At 40.6% G+C, this 20087-nt stretch overlaps 2 protein-coding genes and 1 non-coding gene across 5 annotated transcripts; 2 read left to right on the top strand and 1 right to left on the bottom strand.

Moving 5' to 3' along the window:
- Positions 1 to 245: 245 nt before the first annotated feature.
- htr3a (5-hydroxytryptamine (serotonin) receptor 3A) lies at positions 246 to 6639 on the top strand. The gene is made up of 9 exons (XM_028983890.1): positions 246 to 372; positions 781 to 944; positions 1025 to 1069; positions 1153 to 1262; positions 2649 to 2818; positions 3095 to 3255; positions 4317 to 4527; positions 5094 to 5327; positions 5924 to 6639. Exons 1-9 carry the CDS (start codon positions 306 to 308, stop codon positions 6211 to 6213), a joined length of 1452 nt encoding a protein of 483 aa, XP_028839723.1. The 5' UTR covers positions 246 to 305; the 3' UTR covers positions 6214 to 6639.
- An 855-nt stretch (positions 6640 to 7494) lies between these two features.
- LOC114793232 (U6 spliceosomal RNA) lies at positions 7495 to 7601 on the bottom strand. Its single transcript, XR_003750223.1, has one exon. It is a non-coding gene; the product is annotated as a U6 spliceosomal RNA (small nuclear RNA).
- Positions 7602 to 8239: 638 nt separating this feature from the next.
- Positions 8240 to 19842, top strand: aifm1 (apoptosis inducing factor mitochondrion associated 1). Of its 3 annotated transcripts, XM_028983125.1 has the most exons (22): positions 8240 to 8451; positions 10515 to 10642; positions 11327 to 11447; positions 11862 to 11882; positions 12856 to 12960; positions 13916 to 13987; positions 14119 to 14187; positions 14274 to 14333; positions 14443 to 14520; positions 15342 to 15493; positions 15611 to 15741; positions 15964 to 16054; positions 16156 to 16240; positions 16328 to 16404; positions 16568 to 16676; positions 16833 to 16940; positions 17035 to 17123; positions 17729 to 17869; positions 17984 to 18126; positions 18242 to 18366; positions 18674 to 18861; positions 19381 to 19842. In XM_028983125.1, the coding sequence occupies exons 1-22, from the start codon at positions 8364 to 8366 to the stop codon at positions 19450 to 19452; spliced, it is 2253 nt and encodes a 750-aa protein (XP_028838958.1). In that variant the 5' UTR covers positions 8240 to 8363; the 3' UTR covers positions 19453 to 19842. The 3 variants fall into 3 exon arrangements, with proteins under 3 accessions (XP_028838958.1, XP_028838959.1, XP_028838960.1); XM_028983126.1 differs by lacking the exons at positions 12856 to 12960; positions 13916 to 13987; XM_028983127.1 differs by lacking the exons at positions 12856 to 12960; positions 13916 to 13987; positions 14119 to 14187; positions 14274 to 14333; positions 14443 to 14520.
- Positions 19843 to 20087: the final 245 nt, after the last annotated feature.

Consider the following 20087-nt stretch of genomic DNA (forward strand, 5'->3'; position numbering starts at 1 on the left):
TGCAATAGCAATTTTCATGCTTTTGATGTATGGATACTAATGTTTATTTATTTATTTTTTGCAGCTGGGAAGGACACGCCCTCGCTCTTTTACTGTGGTGAGCTCAGACCACAGCTGGCTCCATGCATGGGAGACAGCAGTACAGGCGGCTGAGGTAATCATCTGATTAAATCTAAAATGGCTTTCTGATGGGAAATTTGAGAATATGGGTTACAGGGTGGTCTGCAAGACCGTTCGGCACAGTGTAGACACACATCAGCAGCTCCAGCGTGTGGGACAGCAACCACAGCCAGGTTTGATAAAAGATGAGGATTTTAGCACTTTGGATGGCGCTCATCATGTTTCTAGATACCAGTGGTTGTACCTGCTCAGGTAAGTCACCCCTAAAACCCTAACAAATTAGCTTCATAGACAGAACATTTCTGTTACATGATAAAACAACTAAACTACACAGACTTAAAGAAGGTTATCAGTGTTAATCTGTTAATCGGGCAGCCATTGAAACAGTATTAACAACTTAGACTAAAATGGCAGCTCATGTGATTATTGACTACAATGTTGTCTTTAGTAATGAGCTAGTGTGATTCATCACCAGTCAGATTGGCTGGATGGATGAGTAATTTATACATGAGGGTGTATAAATTATGTTAAATGTACACTGGAATTAAAAGTGTACATAACATATATTTATGGCTGGACATCTGTGTAGATTGACCAATCGTTATTATCCTATTATCCGGTATAGACGATAATTGAATGAAACCTATTCCCTATAATTAGTCAAGAAGATAGGCAACAACACGGGACGTTTTGCCAATGCCACCTTGGTCCGAATATCGGAGTACTTAAGCGCTGGATACAAGAAAGGAGTGCGACCTGTACGAGACTGGCGTCAGTCTACAATGGTGGCCATTGACCTAATGGTGTACTCAATTCTCAATGTGGTGAGCAGACAAAAACACTTTCAGTCAGTTTCAGACAAAAAAAACTCCAACTTAACCATGACCATGTCCCTCTGCTAAAGGATGAGAAGAACCAGGTCCTCACAACTTATGTCTGGTACAGGCAGGTAAGACCAGCTTCTTTACAGAAGACCTAATTATATTCCCATAGCAGGTGTTTATTGACTAATATTAGTCTTTACCATTTCAGCAATGGACTGATGAATTCCTTGTGTGGAGCCCGGAGGACTTTGATAAAGTGAAGCAAGTGTCGATTCCTACCGCTAATGTCTGGGTGCCTGACATAGTCATCAATGAGTTGTAAGTTCAGCAAGCACTGTACATTTTCGTATAAGGGGGTTTGAAGTTACCACATAATGCAGCTCTCTTTTTGATGTTAGCATGCTCCAAATTGTTTAACATGTTTAACACACTCCAAATTGTTGCTACCCGATTTGGACCGGAAACCTGATTCAAAAATCGCTTTCGCTTTGAATCGGGTCGCCACAGATAACAAGAGGTTCTGGATGATGATGAACAGGCTGCTATTCTTTCTGATTTTAAATTTTTCCTCCGGTACTATTGATGATATGCATTATTTTTTAGAAAATGTATGAGCCTATTGGCTTTTGTCTAGTAAGACAGTAGTAGAAAAAAAATGATAAATGTTGTCTCTGCATTCAGAGTTTATTTATATTATTAAAAAATATCTATGTGACCTATTTAGTTTTAGATTCCATATGCCAGAGATATTTTTATTTTGACTGTTCACTGAGTGTGTGCTTTTGTTGTTTTAATTTATTAAATATAAATAAAGACATATTCAGTGAAATGGTATGGGTGTCTGTGGTGAACAACTTAAAAGGAATAAAACGAGCAGGCTGAAATCAAATTTTAAATTATACTTCAGTGAGTTTTATGTGTAAGTATGTTCACTGTATTGAACATTTACAACGTATATGAAATTATATGTAAAACATTTATGAGTAAACTATTAAAGAGTTTTCATAGTACAGAACCTCTTCCAATCTGTGGAATTTGTGAAGGGCTTCTTTCCATTCTCTTCGTGAAAATCTGCCGCAGCCGTAGAACAGTGTGCCAACCCAATTCCAAGCGGAAACTTCCAAGTCCAAATTGGGTTTCTGGCACAAATCGGGTAGCAACACAAATGTCATGTCATGACCAGGTCCTGTTAACATTGCTAGATTTTAGCGGGTTAACATTGGGACAGCATGTCCCAAATGTCACCAAATTTCATGTGATGGACCATGGCCATTCATGTGATGGACCATAGCATTTTTTATGTTATAATTCTAACATTAGCATGTTAACATGCTATTTCTTCAACATGTCCTATGCATCACCAGATTTCATGTGACGCATCGTGGACACACCCCATTAGCTTTGTTGATGTTAACATTGCTGACATCACCATTAGTTGCTAGCACACAAGTATTAACATGTTAATGTTATAAACGTCCATATGCATATATGCATATAAAAGTCCCAATAATTTCAACCAATTTCACAAAATTATCTAATTTAATAATTATTCCACTCTTTATCTTTTCTTTCATTCTTACTGCTTTCCAAGCCAAATTCAAAGTTTGTTCACAAACTTCTCTTTTCTAGTTGTGGATGAATTCTGGTTGTAAGAGTGTAATGATGTGGACTTTTTTATGTTCGTTATCACTGTATCTCATGAAGCGTGGACGTGGGAAAGTCCCCTGACATCCCGTATGTCTATGTAAGACATGATGGACTGGTGCGCAACTACAAGCCCATTCAAGTAGTGACTGCCTGCACCCTCAACATTTATAACTTCCCTTTCGATGTCCAGAACTGTAGCTTGACCTTCCAGAGCTGGCTACACACAAGTAAGACTTTCTACATATTCTATTAACTTTTTAATAAATTCTAGTTTTTAAATAGTTCTAGTTGGTAATCATCATTAATTCTGCTATTACATCATAATAATGAAATTAGAATATGCCGAAATGATTATAGGACACAATTTATATTGCCTTCATAATTATGTTATTAAAATATGAGCCATTGATGAGCCATTGTAATCATTGATCGTGATGCAGCATTTTTATCAGGCTCTGCTCATACTAGAGTCATAAAACTTCTCATTTCTGTCTGTCTGGCAGTTAATGACATTAACATCACCCTCATGAGGGACCCGGAGGATGTGAAAGTGGATAAGAGCGTGTTCATGAACCAGGGAGAGTGGGAACTGCTGCATGTCCTCTCCAAGTACAACTCCTTCAGCCTGGACAATGACGACTACTATGCTGAAATGAAATTCAATGTGCGCATTTGCTTTGCTGTAAAACCTCCTGCTGACACAAATATTCATGGGAGTCTACAGGGCATCTGGAAAGTATTCACAGCTCATCACTTTACACATTATGTTATGTTACAGTCTTATTCCAAAATGGATTCATTTAATTTTTGTCCTTTTAGAATTCTCAGAACACAACACCCCATAATGACAATGTAAAAAACACTTACTTGAGGTTCTGCCAATGTTTTGAAAAAAGCCTTTGCTCAATACTTTGTCAATGCACGTTTGGCAGCAATCACAGCCTCAAGTCTTTTTGAATATGTAGCCAGGAACTTGGCTCACCTATCCATGGCCAGTTTGGCCCATTCCTCTTTGCATCATCTCAAGCTCCATCATGTTGGACGGGAAACATCAGTGCACAGCCATTTTAAGATCTTTCCAGAGATGTTCAATCGGATTCAAGTCTGGGCTCTGCCTGGGCCACTCAAGGGCAGCTCCTTTGATATCTTGGCAGTGTACTTAGGGTCGAAGTCCTGCTAAAAGATGAACTGTCACCCCAGCGCTCTGATGCAGGTTTTCATCCAGAATGTTTCTGTACATTGCTGCAGTCATCTTTCCCTCTAACCTGACTAGTCTCCTAGTTCCTGCATCTGTAAAATGTCACCACAGCATACTGCCACCACCATGCTTCACTGTAGGGATGGTATTGGCCTGGTGATGAGCAGTGCCTGGTTTGCTCCAAACGTGACACCTGACATTCATACCAAAGAGTTCAATCTTTGTCTCATCAGACCAGAGAATTTTGTTTCTCATGGTCTGAGCTTCATGGCAAAGGCTCTGAATAGTTATGTACTTTCTCAGTTTTTTTATTTTTATTACATTTGCCAAAACCTCAAGTAAACATTTTTTTTCATGTTTTCATTATGAGGCATTGTGTGTAGAATTCTGAGGGAAAAAAAATTAACTTTGGAATAATGCTGTAACACAACAAAATGTAGTAAAAGTGATACGCGGTGAATACTTTCTGGATGCACTTTATGTTTGAAACTGCTAAAATTTTATCATGATTTGTACACATTTCCCAGGTTGTTATCCGTCGCAGACCTCTGTTCTACACTGTGAACCTCCTGCTGCCCAGCATCTTTCTGATGGTAATGGACATTGTGGGATTCTACCTGCCCCCTGACAGTGGGGAGAGGGTATCTTTCAAGATCACTCTTCTCCTGGGATACTCTGTCTTCCTCATCATTGTCTCTGACACTCTCCCAGCCACGGCCATTGGAACACCTCTAATCGGTAAAATATTGATTTGGAAACAAATGTCTTAGTAGGACATTAACTCTTTAATTAGTCCTTAGTTAGAGAGATTGGCAGCATAATGGTGCCGAAGGCTGGCATGAAATATAACTGGATGGAGAGGCTCCAGGAAAGGAACACTACAGTGTCACTACACTACCACTCTGTAAGAATGTTATTTTTCTGTTTCATTTTGATAATTTTATGCTTCACTGTTAAAAGCTTGTAATGCACAACCATTGTCTTTTTGATTATTCTGCAAACAACACTGCCCCTCTGTTGATTTTCCTTGCCATCGCAGCAGATATTACCTTAAACGCTGCAATATGAGTATCCTGTGAAGCAGCACCAGGTCTATGACCTGCTTTTTTTATATCAGCTAGTTGATAATAGTGTTTGCTGTAAGACCCATCCATGGTTGTCATTACTGTGAAATTAAAATACTGTTAAAAAATCACAATACAGCCGGCTAAACTGAAGCAATATCTACCATTACCAAGTTAGTTGGTTGGTTTGAGTAACTGGCCCCAAAATGAAGACTTTCCTTCCTCCTGTGTCTCTTTCAGGAGTGTACTTTGTGGTGTGCATGGCTCTGCTGGTGATCAGCCTGACGGAGACGGTGCTGATTGTACGGCTGGTGCACAAGCAGGACCTGCAGTCCCATGTCCCCCAGTGGGTGAAGTACCTGGTGCTGGAGCGCGCCACCACACTCCTCTGCATGCGCAACAAACACAACCTGTGCTCCATCTTATCAAGAGACTCCCTCCTGCCTCGTTACAAGGAGAACAACATGAACATAGGTACAGCATGAACAAAACTCAAGTGTGAGGTCATATGTTAATGGTGGTCAATTTGGTAATGAGTAAAATTGGATAACGAAGGGTGACATTTGATGGTAAATCAGAGTCATTTAATTTAGGGCTGCTATATGCCCTAACATTTGAATGAGATTTTATAATAATATATATGATAATAATATATTATTATATATATTTCTAGGTAGGAAGATAGGAAAACAGCCTTGCACCGGTTAGAACTACGGCACCAAACGGGTCACAGAATCTTTCTTTTATCAGCTTCTGTCCAGCAAAACACATTATGTTTTGAAACCATTTTAGCCTTGTGCTCCAGCTGTCTTCTGACTGTTCCATGGTGAAACACGTGAAATGTCCAGGCCTATAAATCTTCCCTTCTGGCAACTCTGAATTGTCCATAGGTGTGAGTGTGTGAGTAAATGGTGTGTGAGTCTTTTTTACACCATGTGATGGGCTCGCACCCCATCTTGGGATACTTTTCTGATACATGAAAAACTGACCTTTTTGAATAAGTCATTTAGTTAAATGTTAAATTATTTTAAAAACCTTTGCCAAATCACAACGAATGTACCATTTTTCAGCCACTCGTTGTAACCACCACAGCTGTGAAAGCTCCAGGGATACCGACAGGGGGCTGGGGTTGTCCCTCCCCATACGCGACAACACTCCTCCGGTGATGGACAACATTCTGCATGAGATCACCTCCATAAGGCAGTTCCTGGAGAGGAGAGACGAGAGCAGGGACATTGCCAAGGAGTGGCTGCAGGTGGGCTATGTGCTGGACATCCTGCTCTTCCGTGTGTACCTGGTGGCCATGTTGGCGTACACGATCACTCTAGGAACTCTGTGGTCTGTATGGCAGTATGCCTGAAGAATCTGAATATAAATTATACTAATTAACAAAGAAAGGTGCTTGTGCCTATGTGTTTGACCAAATTCCAGCTATCATGATGTGAGCTGAGTGTAAGGCACAGTCTAAGAGTGTCCACCAAAAAAAGTTCAGCCGTGGCTAAAAATAAGAACCAGTCTTTGTGGAGATTACGTTGAAGCTCGATGAAATCATTTTTATATTTAAAAAGAGATTGAGATTCTACCACAGACTGCAAAGCTTGCTTGGAGATACCTGGTGTGTTAATATATTTTGAAGTTGCACAGCATGATTTTAAGAAATTAAGGAATAGGGATAAATAAATAAATAAATAAATAAATAAATGGCTGAGATAAATCTCAGTAGGCTGCAGTCATAGTCTTGACTAATTTGTCAATGTTCATAAATGCTATTTAATAATAAAATACAGTGGGTACGAAAAAGTATTCAGAAAAATTTAAGAGGGTCTGAATACTTTCCGTACCTTCTGTATATTTCCTTATATTCAAACATTTCTCAGTGTAACTGTGTTGATGTTATCGTAACAGAAATTGACAATATAAGAGCATACCTGTGTTGTTAAAATTACCAGCCATCATCAAAATAGACTATATTTTAGAAAGGTATATGACAAAGCTAATGAAAACATAAACATTTAAAAACTGTTATCTCAGAACTCATAGTACCTTGGTAGTTTTTTGCAAATGTAATCTACTCCTATATCTTCTCACATGTTGATGCTGATGTTTATGAAGCTATCATATTTTATCCAGGGGACCTAGATTCCATAATCTTATGATCTAGGCATACAATTATGGGTTTATTTGCTTTGCAGACAGTTATTGTTGTATTTTGTCCCTAAGACTCTTGCATGCATATTATTATTGTGATGTTAAAACATTCCTTTCTGTAAGTAGACAGGTCAATAAAGGTCTGCAGAGGAATATAAGACTGCTGTTCTCTCAGTTTCTTTCTCCACCTTTCTGTGAGTGTGTGGTTCTGAGCCATATCCTTGTTCTTTAAGTTTTTTTTTAAGTGAAGTGATTGTCACATGTGATACACAGCAGCACAGCACACGGTGCACACAGTGAAATTTGTCCTCTGCATTTAACCCATCACCCTGAGTGAGCAGTGGGCAGCCATGACCGGCGCCCGGGGAGCAGTGTGTGGGGACGGTGCTTTGCTCAGTGGCACCTCAGTGGTACCTTGGCGGATCGGGATTCGAACCGGCAACCTTCTGATTACGGGGCCGCTTCCTTAACCGCTAGGCCACCACTGCCCTAAAAAAATATGGAACGCTTCACGGATTTGCGTGTCATCCTTTCGCAGGGGCCATGCTAATCTTCTCTGTATCGATCCAATTTTAGTATATGTGCAGCCATAGCAAGCACAGGATATTCATCCTGCACACAGGATGACAAGCACAGGATGTTCATATGAAAATGCACAGGATAGAATACATAGAGGTAAATAATGGCAAATTTCACATAGTGTGTAATAAAAGATATGTAATACAACACATTTTGTACTAAAGACCCTGGAGTACATTGAACCATTGTTGACTTAATGACCCTATTTACCCATCAATTTACACATTTTACTTTTAATAGCATAATGTAATAGCATGATTTCTAGTTTCATATAGCAACAGTGCTATTTATCTGTGTTTGTCAAACACACACAGCAAATGAAGGTTTTATCAGAATAAAACTAGAGATTAGTTTATCTGACATGGGCAGAATTAAGTCTTGCTGCACCCTTTGCATTCACACACTGCTTGTTATTTATATTAACGTCTATGAAAAGCTGGGAAAAAAGAAAACTTTTGATTGTTTAGATGGTCTGCAATAAAGCAAAAATAAATATATATGTGCTCCCCAGCGTAGCAGTATATTCACACCTGAGAAGTCATGGCTCTGGCAGTAAACTACATTAACCAACGAACATCGAGCATAATATCCCACAAGCGTTCGCGTAGCAGTGACGTGGGACGTACGACCAATAGGAGCTGTCCATGGGCGGGGCAAAGAGCGCTGACAGGAAGCGCGCACTGAATCGGATGACCTGGGAAAGCCTCCGGCCTCTCGTTCAGCGTGGCCCCGGCAGCTCTGTAGCCTTAGCGGGCATTCATTTGTCCTCTGAGACGTTCAGCCATGCTGAAGTGTAGAGCGGCGTGGAGAAGGTTGGCTCCGCTTGCCAGGGCTTCTTCAACTCTCTGTCGGCAGAATGCTAAGAGAGCAGGTTAGTTAACGCTGGCGACATTAGCCGCCGTCTGCTAGTTAGCTCCCGAGCTAACGCCGCTGTCAACGGACGCCCGAACTCACTGACGCCCGGCGTGTCGCACTCTTTATACGGCTGGAGCGAGTTCGGACTCTTTTACGCAGACGAACAGACCTGCAGTAGCTTTATCCTAAACAGGTGACCGCAGAGGCTGCGACAAAGTCACGCACTGTTACTTATTTACGCTTTGGACATTCTTCCAGCTTACTAATAAACCTCAGAATGCCATCATTGTGAATCTTTCGCAATAATAATAATTATATTGGTTTCCATATTTCAAGGTAGTGTAAACAGAATTCTGGGTATGAGTAAATGAGTGTTGTAGTTGATCATCATGGTGTTCTTGTAGCCTGTGCCATGACTTGGTCGTGATCAAGGCCAAGGTCAAGGTCGCAGCCTGGCTGTCATCCTGGACAGTCGGCCTCTACAGTTCACTGTTGTTCCAGTACACAGGCTGTAAAGGATGCTACTGTTCAAGTTTTAATTTAGTCTCACATGTCGTCTTCTATTTTACACCTACATCAGATGCACATTGGACACTAATAACATTGGACATTTGTCACCTTTTTGTACTTTAATGGCTCATTATGCTTTGAGAGGCTGGTTCTGAGGCACATGAAGATGTAGCTTCCGCAGAATCTCGACAGGCTTCAGTTCGCCTAGAGGCCAAACTGCTCCACAGACAATGCAATCTTGTCTGCCCTTCACACAACCCTCACAAAGCTTGTAATGAGGTTGGACCTGCTGGGAATAAACTCTCCGCTCTGCAGCTGGATCTTGGACTTCCTATCAGACAGTCCTCAGTCTGTGTCTATAGGAAATAACACCTCCAAGGTCCACAGGGACGCTGCTCAGCCCACCGCTGTTCACTCTGCTGACACATGATAGTGATAGTGTGCTGCACAGTACAGTTCAAACCACATCAAGTTTGCAGATGACACAACAGTAATGAGGCTCATCACCAACCACAATCAGTCTGCCTACAGAGAGGAGATAAAATATCTGGTGGACTGGTGCCAGAGCAACAACCTGACTCTCACTGTCACTAAGACCAAAGAGATGGTTGTCAACGTCAGGAAGAAACCGACTGTCCCCACCCTGTCCTGGAACTTCAACACCACCTCCACCACCAAGAAATCCCAGCAACGTCTGACCATTGAGAGTGTTCTCTGCTTCTACATCACTGTCTGGTACGGGAACTGCGCTGTCACTGAGCAGAAGGCCCTGCAGTGAATGGTGAAGACAGCAGAGCGCATCATTGGGGTTCCACTTCCACCCTCTCCCAGTTCTACGAGAGACACCTCATCTGTCAAGCTCAGAACATAATGAAGGATTCACATCCCTTACATGCCCTGTTCTCCCGCCTACCGTCTGGCAGATGGCTTTGCAGCATCAGAACTGTTCCTGCCAGACACTGCAAGCAGTCAGAGCTCTCAATGCACTGCCATCACCAGAACACTGTTAAACTCGACAACAACAACACACTTCCTGCCTTATGCACCTGATTTTTGCACATCTCAATACATTTTGCACACGTTTGTCTTGTATAGTGTGTCCTGTTTGAAATATCCAACATATCCATTTACAAGCATGTTACATGATGTTGTCCAGTTATGTCCTGTGTCCTGTTTATTGTACAGAAAAGTTTAACTTTTCTCTTAAGAGATAACCTGTACAGTAGTCAAGGTTAAATTTGAGTTGGTATAGTTTAGTGTGTGAATACGTATATATTTTTATTTTATGATTGCACTATGGGGGGTCTGTGAGAAACATGATTTCAATACACGGTATACTGTGTATACTGTTGTAGTGACAATAAATTAATCTTGAACCTTGAATCATTTTGCGCTGCAGCTTCCTTTCCAGTTTACTGTGTCCTAATGGCTGATATGTGTAGAGGTGTGTTTGTAGTCAAAAGTAAGACCAGGTAAAGTGGTGTCAACTGGGGTCTTATTTTATTGATTTATTGAGAAACTGATTAGGGCTGAAATGCGGGAAAGCTGACCGATGGCCGTCTGTTTCAGTGTTGAGGAATGAAAGGAGACCAGATTTGAACTGCTCCCAGATGTCAACAGCGCCGTCGGGGGGAGGAAGAGAGAACACCCTGTATGTTGTTCTGGTGGGGGCTGCCTGTCTGGGTGGAGGAGTATATGTAAGTTGAATTTTTTTTTTTTTTTTTTTTTTTTTTTGGCCTCATGGTTGTGTACACTACCAGCCAAAAGTTTGGATGCACTGTTCCGGTTATGGAGACTAAGATGAAGCTATTTTGAAGAATTGAATGGAGGAAACCTATTTAGTATTTTTGTAGCAGGAGAAAGTGAACTATGTTTGATGAATTTCTCGTCTCTTTTTTTTTTTTTTTCTTCTTCATGGCTGCTTTGTTCACTTGTCATCACCAAAAGCCACTTCATAAGATGCTCATTAACATGAGTGAATGATAAGAAAGTGTTCAGTATAAACCTTCAGGACTGTTTTGCAATCACAGGAGAAGCTCAATTTTTATTTATTTATTTATTTTAATATACATAACCTCACATGTATTATTTCACAGTCCAGTGTAGTCAGTTTTGTTCTATAATGTAAAAATGTTTGTGGCGGTTTGAATTTTTCAGTATAATGCAAGGCTGCAGGGAATTTTCCCTCAGAAAATTTTCATTCTCAATAGTAGACCCAGGAGCATTTTCTGTTTACTACTTGTAATAATTTATTATAAAATAAATAATAATTAACAAAACAATCTGTGCTGTCTTGTTACAGTAGGGAAAGGCTTTTACCTTTGAGTGCTTTTCTTATGTTTTTATATATTAAACAGACAAGTGCATTTTCCTTTTTGTAGGCGTACCGTACTGTGTTAGGTGACAAGCAGCGGTATCAGGAGCGGATCTCAGAAATTGCCAGCAGAACACGCAGAGTAGAACCAGAACAACAAAAAGTACAAACACAGACAGAACCGGCAGGTAAGACTCGATCAAGTATTTGTATCGAATGAAGTGAAGAATATTGTCAGCATTTGTATTAAAGCCCCTCCATCGGTCCTTGTTTTGCAGTTTAACAGTTTAATTATTGGCCTGTATCACATATCATTAAACCCCTACAGAATATGTTTGATCCTGACTCAGGAGGGTCATAAACAGGTCAAACACTAAACATTAATATAAATGCTCAGGGCCCTATTTTAGTAATCGCATTATGCTATTTGTTGTGACATTGTAACATAAGTTCTAAGAACATAAAGAATTACCGTCAGTCTTTAAAGATTGTCAATTGGTTTATGAAATTTTATGAAGTTTTAATAATCAGTGAATATTTTAGTCTGGACTCAAAATACAGTGTAATCTAAGGTTTTTCGTTGTTTCTCTTATGACTTGCAGCTGCTACAGAAGCCACGAAAGGTGAGCAAAATGTTTGTGTTGAAATAAATAAGATTATCTGTGTACCATATAAGAAAGATTTAAATCCTGTCCAGAGGATGCACCTTTTGTCATATATGACATTTAGTGCATTGTTGTAAGATTTGTATCTAGTCATTTGCGATTTCAAGACAAATTGTGTGGTATAAACAGTACCCCATCATTTAGTGTACGCTTGGCATAAGGCTCTTAAAAATGTAAGTGAGATGAGAGCTTTAAAATAAAGATAGCGTTTGTTTCAGTGTATAACTGGCTACATTAACTTAGTTATTCACCAGGTATCTTTTAATGCTATTCTTTGGTTTACACTTCCCTTTCACTTAGGGTTATACTTACCTGAAGTCAGAGACCAATGCTTGACTGTTATTTCCAAAAATAAAGTAAAAATTAAAATAAAATTACTTAAATTAGCAATTCTTACTATTCCAATTCTACATATGTCATGCCATGTAACTCCATGGCATCAGCATAATACATGCTGTTATGCAGGCTTTCTTGCTAATTCTTATAATTTGCATTTCTAATTGAGTTCTAGCTGAACTTGGCACCATAGCCTGGCCATGTTTATTTCTTTGCACTATAGAAGTTCAGGTTAACGTAGGTCTTACCCAAGGCCTGTGGTTACTGTTAACAGACCAACAAGTTGGATCAACTTTTTTTTTTTCTTTCTTTTCTTTTTTATTTTGTTCATTTGTCTTTCCAGAATGGTTTGGTTACCTATAATGTGGTAATGTGGAGCAATCAAGATAATTGAAAGTAATTGTCTTGCTCAGGGGAACCCCAGTAGCAGCTGAATGAATGACTGTGTGGTGGAAGGCTGAGACTTTAGGCTCTACAATTTATTTAGCTTCACCATGGGTTATTTATGGAATTAATGGAATTAATGCAATTGTTAGGTATAGTTATGTTTCCTTGGAGTAGATATTGACGATGCTTGTGATCTCTAATCATGAAGATGTTCCAGAGGAGGCTGAGGAGCCTCAGGCAGTTGTTGAAGAGGAGAGGTCTCCAGCACCAGCAGAAACTTCAGCACCTGCCGAAGCAGCAGATCTTCCATTAGGTTTTGTAAACTGTGACCCACAAAGCTGGGTTCCTGCCCCTGTGACCTTTCTGCTATATTCTCTCCACTGTCTGTTTTGGGCAAAGTGGAGATCCAGACTCAGCGCATCTTCCCTTTCATATTTAACTCATGCACCATTCTGCCTGATCTCACATTTCCCAACATGCACGTTCCATCTTTGCAAGTTTCGTTCCTCACTAACCTGTGGCAGTCATGTCCTTGTGTACATTCTCACTCTGGTGTGTTTCTGCAACTCTGCTGATGGTCCTCATCCAACCATTGTACTGTATAACCAAAATGTATATGGTAAGAAAACAAAACCATTGGAGCAAAATCATGACTAACTTATTCTTGAAAACTGGTTGGTCTGAGGGTGCGGTCTTTGGATTTTTTGGACTATCGGACTGTGGAACCTCATTCTCACTTTGGTGTCTGTCATCATAACCACCTCATCTTGTCTGTCAAACATCAGACTTTTCTGTGTAACATTGTTGGGGTAATGTTTTGTTAAACGTTTCCACCAGAATCCCTGTTGCTTTGCTATTAGATGCTTTTTAGTAAATCAGCATGTTTAAATTCATACTTCTGGAAGACTTACACATGAATGCAAGAAATAGTTTAGGCTTCAGATCAAGCCTAGGAGAACTCCTGTGTCCACTCTTCTCTAGAAGCACCACCTTCTTCTGGAAGCTTTTCAGCTGAAGCCACAGAACAGCCTTCAGAGGAGCATGGCATGACTGGACCTGCATGGAAGCACATGCCTGAATTGAATTCATGTTATGACATAGCAGCTGAGTTTGAGGAGCATCAGATGCTTCATGTGATGGACGAATTGTGATTTCCCATGCACTGTAGTCTTGGAATATACCAATGCATTCAGCATTGCTGTTTTTAGAGCCCCAGCGGAACACAAAAGAAAATCTCAATCTCTTCTGTTCCCTCATGGAAACTGAAGGATCAATAGAAGCTCCCACAGAGCCCATTACTGAAGCACCAGAGCAGGCAGTTACACAGGATGACACGAGTGGTAAGAATCAGCAAAAACTGGAGAAACCTTTGAATTGTCCCATGACGGATCTTGAAGAGTCAGTGTTTAGGAGTGTCAGCTGAAACGTGGCTTATACATCACAACTTCATGTTCTTTTGTCATTGTGCTAGAAGCCATATCAGATCCACCTCTGCGGATAGACACACCCAACCAGCCTGTTGCTCCAACTGAGGAGATTGGTAAGCCTTCGGGATGACAAAGGCAATTTTATAGGACCCATCACTTTTACAACTTTTAAAATGGCCATCCAATATTTTGCTCACAGAGCCATTGTCAAACACGCCCGAAGCTAGTGAACCTTCTCCCGCTCCTGTTTTAGAGAGCGGTAAGATTGCAGACGTGCTGTAGTTCTTCTTCTTCTTTTTTTTTTTTTCTTGACAATAACATTTTAAATATTTTTTCTCCTTCCCTCCCCTCTGGGGTGTCACTAACAGAAGTGGCCCCAGTGGCTGTAGATGAAAGCATTTCAGAAGTGTCTGTCCAACTGCAGGATGTCCCTGTGGTTGAAAGTGGTAAGCGCCCAGCCTGAGAAGTGAGAATAAAACTCCTTCAAGAGGGGATACATGTTCAAATTAAATCCACAGCGAACCATGTGCATGGCAGTCATATATCCCTTACAGCTACTGTAAGTCATTTTAGAACTGCTAGAAATACTTCTTATGATATAATTATTAAATGGCTCTCTGCCATTTAATGCCACTCTATTAAATCCCATGTCAACCCATTGACACATTAAAAATAATGTAGATTTGGTTGCTCTCAGTTCAAGAAAATTTTACTGAAGCATCTTAGGTCTATTTACCAGTTTTTTGCTGGTGTTTGATGGGCTGCACCTTTTGGTAGAGGAGATGGTATAAAATGCATCTGTGTTAGAGAGTCAAGTTTTAGCAGCGGGGAGGGTTAATTAATCTGCACCAAAACAAGGACCACATTTTTTAGTTTTGTTAAATTTATTTTTGTGAATGTTGTCACTGCTTAGCTGGTATTGAAACAAAATATTCAATAATAAATCACTTACAGGTTATTTCTCAATTGTAATTCTACACTAAAACACTAAAATGTACCCCTTACTAAACCGATCCATCTTTTTTTTTTTTTTTTTTTGCAAATGCAAATGATTAAAACAAAAGTACTTCTCCATATCGCTCCCTCCCATTTCTCAGGACTTGTATTGATGAGGATTAATAATGGTTATCTGCAATTGCTCACACTTGTGCGTTTTGCTTTTCAGATTGAATACACATATTGCACTCTGCTGGTGGTCAAAGGGATTCTTTTCTTTCTGGAGTTTAGGTCTACTATTAACAGTGCAGTTCTCTTGTTTTCACCTTAGAACACTCGGCTGCTGTTGTTCAGGAAACTGCTGTGGAGCCCACCCCTGTCGTCCCTGTTCTGCCTGAACACGCCCCCTACCTCCTGATTGGTGGAGGCACTGCCTCATTTGCGGCTGCCAGGTCCATTCGTGCACGGGACCCACGTGCTAGGGTGAGTTATTAACTTTGGCTGGTGTACATGATTAGAATTGTTTCTGTTATAAACGTCTTTGAGGACTCTCTGGGTGCCAGGATTGCTTTCAGCAGCACTGTTGACTGATAATCACAGGTGCTGATAATCACAGATGAACAGGACCTGCCCTACATGCGACCACCGCTTTCCAAAGAGCTGTGGTTCTCCGATGACCCTGCCGTCACAGAGACACTACGCTTCAAACAGTGGAATGGCAAGGAGAGGAGGTGTGTTGAGAACCAGTGTGCACGACTGATAGATGTGTGTCTGTTGGATAAGGCTACTAGTTACTTAATTGGCACGTCACAGAACTGCCTCTGATGAACCACATTTCATCCTGCACCAACCGTGACAGCAAAGATTAATATCAAGAAAATGAGACTTTTAGACACTGTTCAGAATGAAAAATGGCGGCCCTTGAGTCATGCCTATTTTCTTTTTTGGTCTAGTATTTATTTCCAGCCACCTTCATTTTATGTCGACCCTGTGGAACTGACCAAAGTTGAGAACGGAGGGGTAGCGGTAATGACTGGGAAGAAGGTCAGTAGTAGAATGCCAGAATGTTAAAAATGTGTTATGAAATGTATGTTGCTTTTTTTGTTTCATTCCTGGAAAGATCTGAGGTCTTCTATCCTTTACAGGTGGTCCACATGGATGTTAGAGGAAACAAAGTACGATTGTGTGATGGATCAGAAATCACCTATGACAAGTGTCTTATTGCCACAGGTGGGGCTCTCAGACACACCCTTTTCTTTTCCTACTTTACTACATAATCAGGCCAAACAAGTCTGATTGGAAATTTTTTTTTGTAAGGTGGTATCCCACGGAATATGCAGGTAATTGAGAGGGCAGGAGAAGAGGTCACAAAGAGGACAACGCTGTTTAGAAAAGTAAGTCCTACAAACATGTTAACAGGTCCCTGGAAAAGGGCGTTATCTCATGGAAGACTTATTTTGTCAATAGATGCCGAAATTCTGCCAGTGAGGGGCACTATTTTGCTGTGGTTTGAAACTCATTGCTGTAGTGCAGATCGTTTCTTTTTTTTTTTTACAGATTGATGACTTTAAGTCCTTGGAAAAGATCTCAAGAACGGTCAAGTCCATCACCATCATTGGCGGAGGATTCCTGGGAAGTGAGCTGGCTTGTGCTTTGGGGAGGAAATGTAAGCAAACACATCTCATCTACACATATTTTTTCAATCAGGCTCGATAAGTCACTCAAGTTTAGAGAGCTGCAAAATTTCTCTTGATGAATTAGAGTAAGAGTCACTGCCTCTTGTTTACGAAAAGACTTTGTTGGGCTGGACTTCTCGCTGCAGCTGCTGACGTGGGGCTGGAGGTCATGCAGATGTTCCCAGAGAAAGGCAACATGGGGAAGGTACTACCTGAGTATCTGAGCAACTGGACAACAGAGAAAGTCAGGAGAGGTGAGGCAGTGAAGGTTTATTGTTTAGATCTCTGTGCTTAGCACCAGATACTTCTATTCTCATCTTCAACTTGTGGCTGTTCAATCTCTGACAGAGGGCGTGCAGGTCCTTACAGAAGCACTGGTGAAAAATGTGAACTTCAAGGAAGGGAAGGTGGAGATCAAGCTAAAGGATGGCCGTGTGGTATGTATGATATTTTTGTTGTTGTTTGTATTCTCCTTGTTTTACACTGCAGGCTAAATAGAGTCTATATTAGAGCTGTAATCATCCCTAAAAAGTTAGACCCGACCCAGCCTGAGCCAATTGTTATGCTGTGGTGAATTTAAATAAATGACAGTTGCCGAGTTGGTGTTTTTACTGCGGCAAAAAAGAAAATCCATAAAGCCATGATCCAGTGAGTTCTTGCAATGTTCAGCTTTTTACGAGTGCAAGGAATCGGGGAAAGGAAATGTGTGGGTTAAAAAAGTATAGGCCAGCTCCTTGCCTCCGTTTCACCTCATCAGCTACCATTTTCGCATCTCTCTCATGATAATTAAAGAAATCACCTGACAACAGAGGCCGAGATTTGCAAATAAAATGAACATTTCATTAAAAAAACTACCATTTCATAAAACAAGTTTACAACATTCAAAACATGTTTACCAATCGGCAAAACAAATTCACAAGCGACAAATCCTATGGAAAGGATAGGTACTATCCCTATCCCTACGATCTCTGGCGCCCCCCAGGGGGGTTGGGAAGCAGCCAACTAAACTAATGATATTTGTGTCATACTTTTGATGCTGTAGGTGAAGACTGATCACATTGTTGCTGCTGTTGGCTTAGAGCCCAATGTGGATCTGGCCACGTCAGGTGGTTTGGAAGTGGACTCTGACTTTGGAGGGTATCGAGTCAACGCGGAGCTCCAAGCGCGATCTAACATATGGGTGGTAGGTTCTACAAGGATGTGATCTTCAGAATTATTTTTGCCATTTGGTCTGTAGTACAGAACCTCTCTGGTGTACTAGATCTGCAAACTTCATTCTCGGTTCTTCTGTTGCCAGGCTGGTGATGCAGCTTGTTTCTATGACATCAAGCTTGGCCGGAGACGAGTGGAACACCATGACCATGCGGTGGTCAGTGGCAGGCTGGCTGGGGAGAACATGACCGGGGCCAGTAAACCGTACTGGCATCAGTCCATGTTCTGGTAAATTCTGCTACACTGCATAACCTTGTAATATATATGATGATCAACAGGGATATGTTATGTTTTCTGACCTGCTATAATATTGGTTCCCTCTCTGTGTGTGTTTATTATGAAGGAGTGACCTGGGTCCAGATGTAGGCTATGAGGCTATTGGTATTGTGGACAGCAGTTTGCCCACAGTGGGTGTCTTTGCCAAAGCCACAGCGAAAGACACACCCAAAGCAGCCACTGAGCAGTCAGGTGTGATGTCTATCTGTCCTCAGTGTTCTTGTTTTTTCTTTTTAAAGCACGCCTGATAAAGTATCTACATTTTAAAATGTAGATAAAAAAAAAATCTACCCAATGTTGAAAGTGATTATGTATTTATTTTGCAATATCAAGCTCCTTATTCCATGGAAAACATTCATTTGTTTACTCTGTTCACCTTTGTTCACTTATAAAAATATATTCTAAACATTGATCCATACTTGATCTATACATAGTCATTCTTAGCTTTTAGTGAATATAGTTTCTGATTGTTTCCTTTCTACACATTTAAAATCTGAAGGAACTGGAATACGGTCTGAGAGTGAGACTGAAGCTGTGGCAGGCAAGATGTCCCCCACCCTGTCCACGCCAATACCTCCAGTGGCAAAAGATGACTATGGAAAGGGAGTTATCTTCTACCTGAGGGACAATGTGGTGGTAGGAATTATCCTGTGGAATGTCTTCAACAGGATGCCTATAGCCAGGAAGGTAAGTACAACATATTTGGCAAAAGTGGACAGTGTTCCTTCTTTACTAGCACTACGTTAAGCCTTTATTTCATGTTGTTTTTGAGTCATATTTGTTCAATTTGTTCATAAGAATCAACATTTTAAGTGTTTTTTTTTTTTTTTTTTTTATTGACCGAGCCACATGACCATTTTGCTTATGTGCGTCTGTAGCAAACCTCTTGATATGAACTAGAATTGTTCTCAAACTGTCAGACACCATGCTACTCCTAGTCCTGTTCAACAGACTCCCCTCTTAGATTGCAGCAGTACGCTGCACTGCATTCACTCCACTTCCAGGTGTTTCCTTCTCACACAGCAGCTAAGAGTAATTTTTTCACACCTTATGTTTTAGCGGCCAGATTTACTCTTGTCATCAAATATGAAAATGTAAATGTAAATAATTCAGATTTTTACCACTAAAACAAAATTCCAAAAAAAGAGAGGGAAATATGGTGTGTGAAGTCACCACTCTAAAGTCTTAAATGTTCTCTTCTCATAGATAATTAAAGATGGTGAACAGCATGCAGATCTGAACGAAGTCGCCAAGCTTTTCAACATCCATGAAGACTGAAGTGGACTCCACAGGACCACAGACTGAGAGAGGGAAACATGTACTGTGTCACCATCCATAAAGGACCTTGGACTGCCACAGTCGTAGCCTCAGCTGATGCGACCCGGAGCCTGACTCATGTATGGCCGCCTGTACGTTTCACTCAGAGGGAATATTTCTCTTCTTTTCGTACAGTTGTTATTTGTATCCAGATGCTGTTTTTTCTATTGAAGTCAGTGAGTATGATGTCCAAACACTTGAAAGTTTGTATGTGAATGCTGCCCTTCATCTCAGTTTTGACTTGGTCACTATTCAGGTTTGCAGGATGTGATGAACAAAACAAAAAATAATAATAATAATAATAATATTGACTTAAAGATATTCAAATTGAATAAATATGTTTGAACCCAAGCTCTGTTTTGCATTTTTAAATATTCCACCTCAAATTGGAAATAACCATGGTATTCTCCATACAAGCAGTGTTTTTATCAAGTGCTGTGTCTATATTTGGAGATAAGATTGTGTGCTTTTTCCCTACTTTTATCCATGTGTTTGGTTCGACTTGTTAATTTCATGGCCTTTGTTAAGACATCTTTCAATTCTCCTGCTGTGTTGCTTGTCTATCCATAAAACCATGAACAGGTCAACCAGAAACC

Source organism: Denticeps clupeoides, chromosome 6, assembly GCF_900700375.1.
Source record: "Denticeps clupeoides chromosome 6, fDenClu1.1, whole genome shotgun sequence".
NCBI classification, from domain to species: Eukaryota; Metazoa; Chordata; class Actinopteri; order Clupeiformes; family Denticipitidae; genus Denticeps; species Denticeps clupeoides.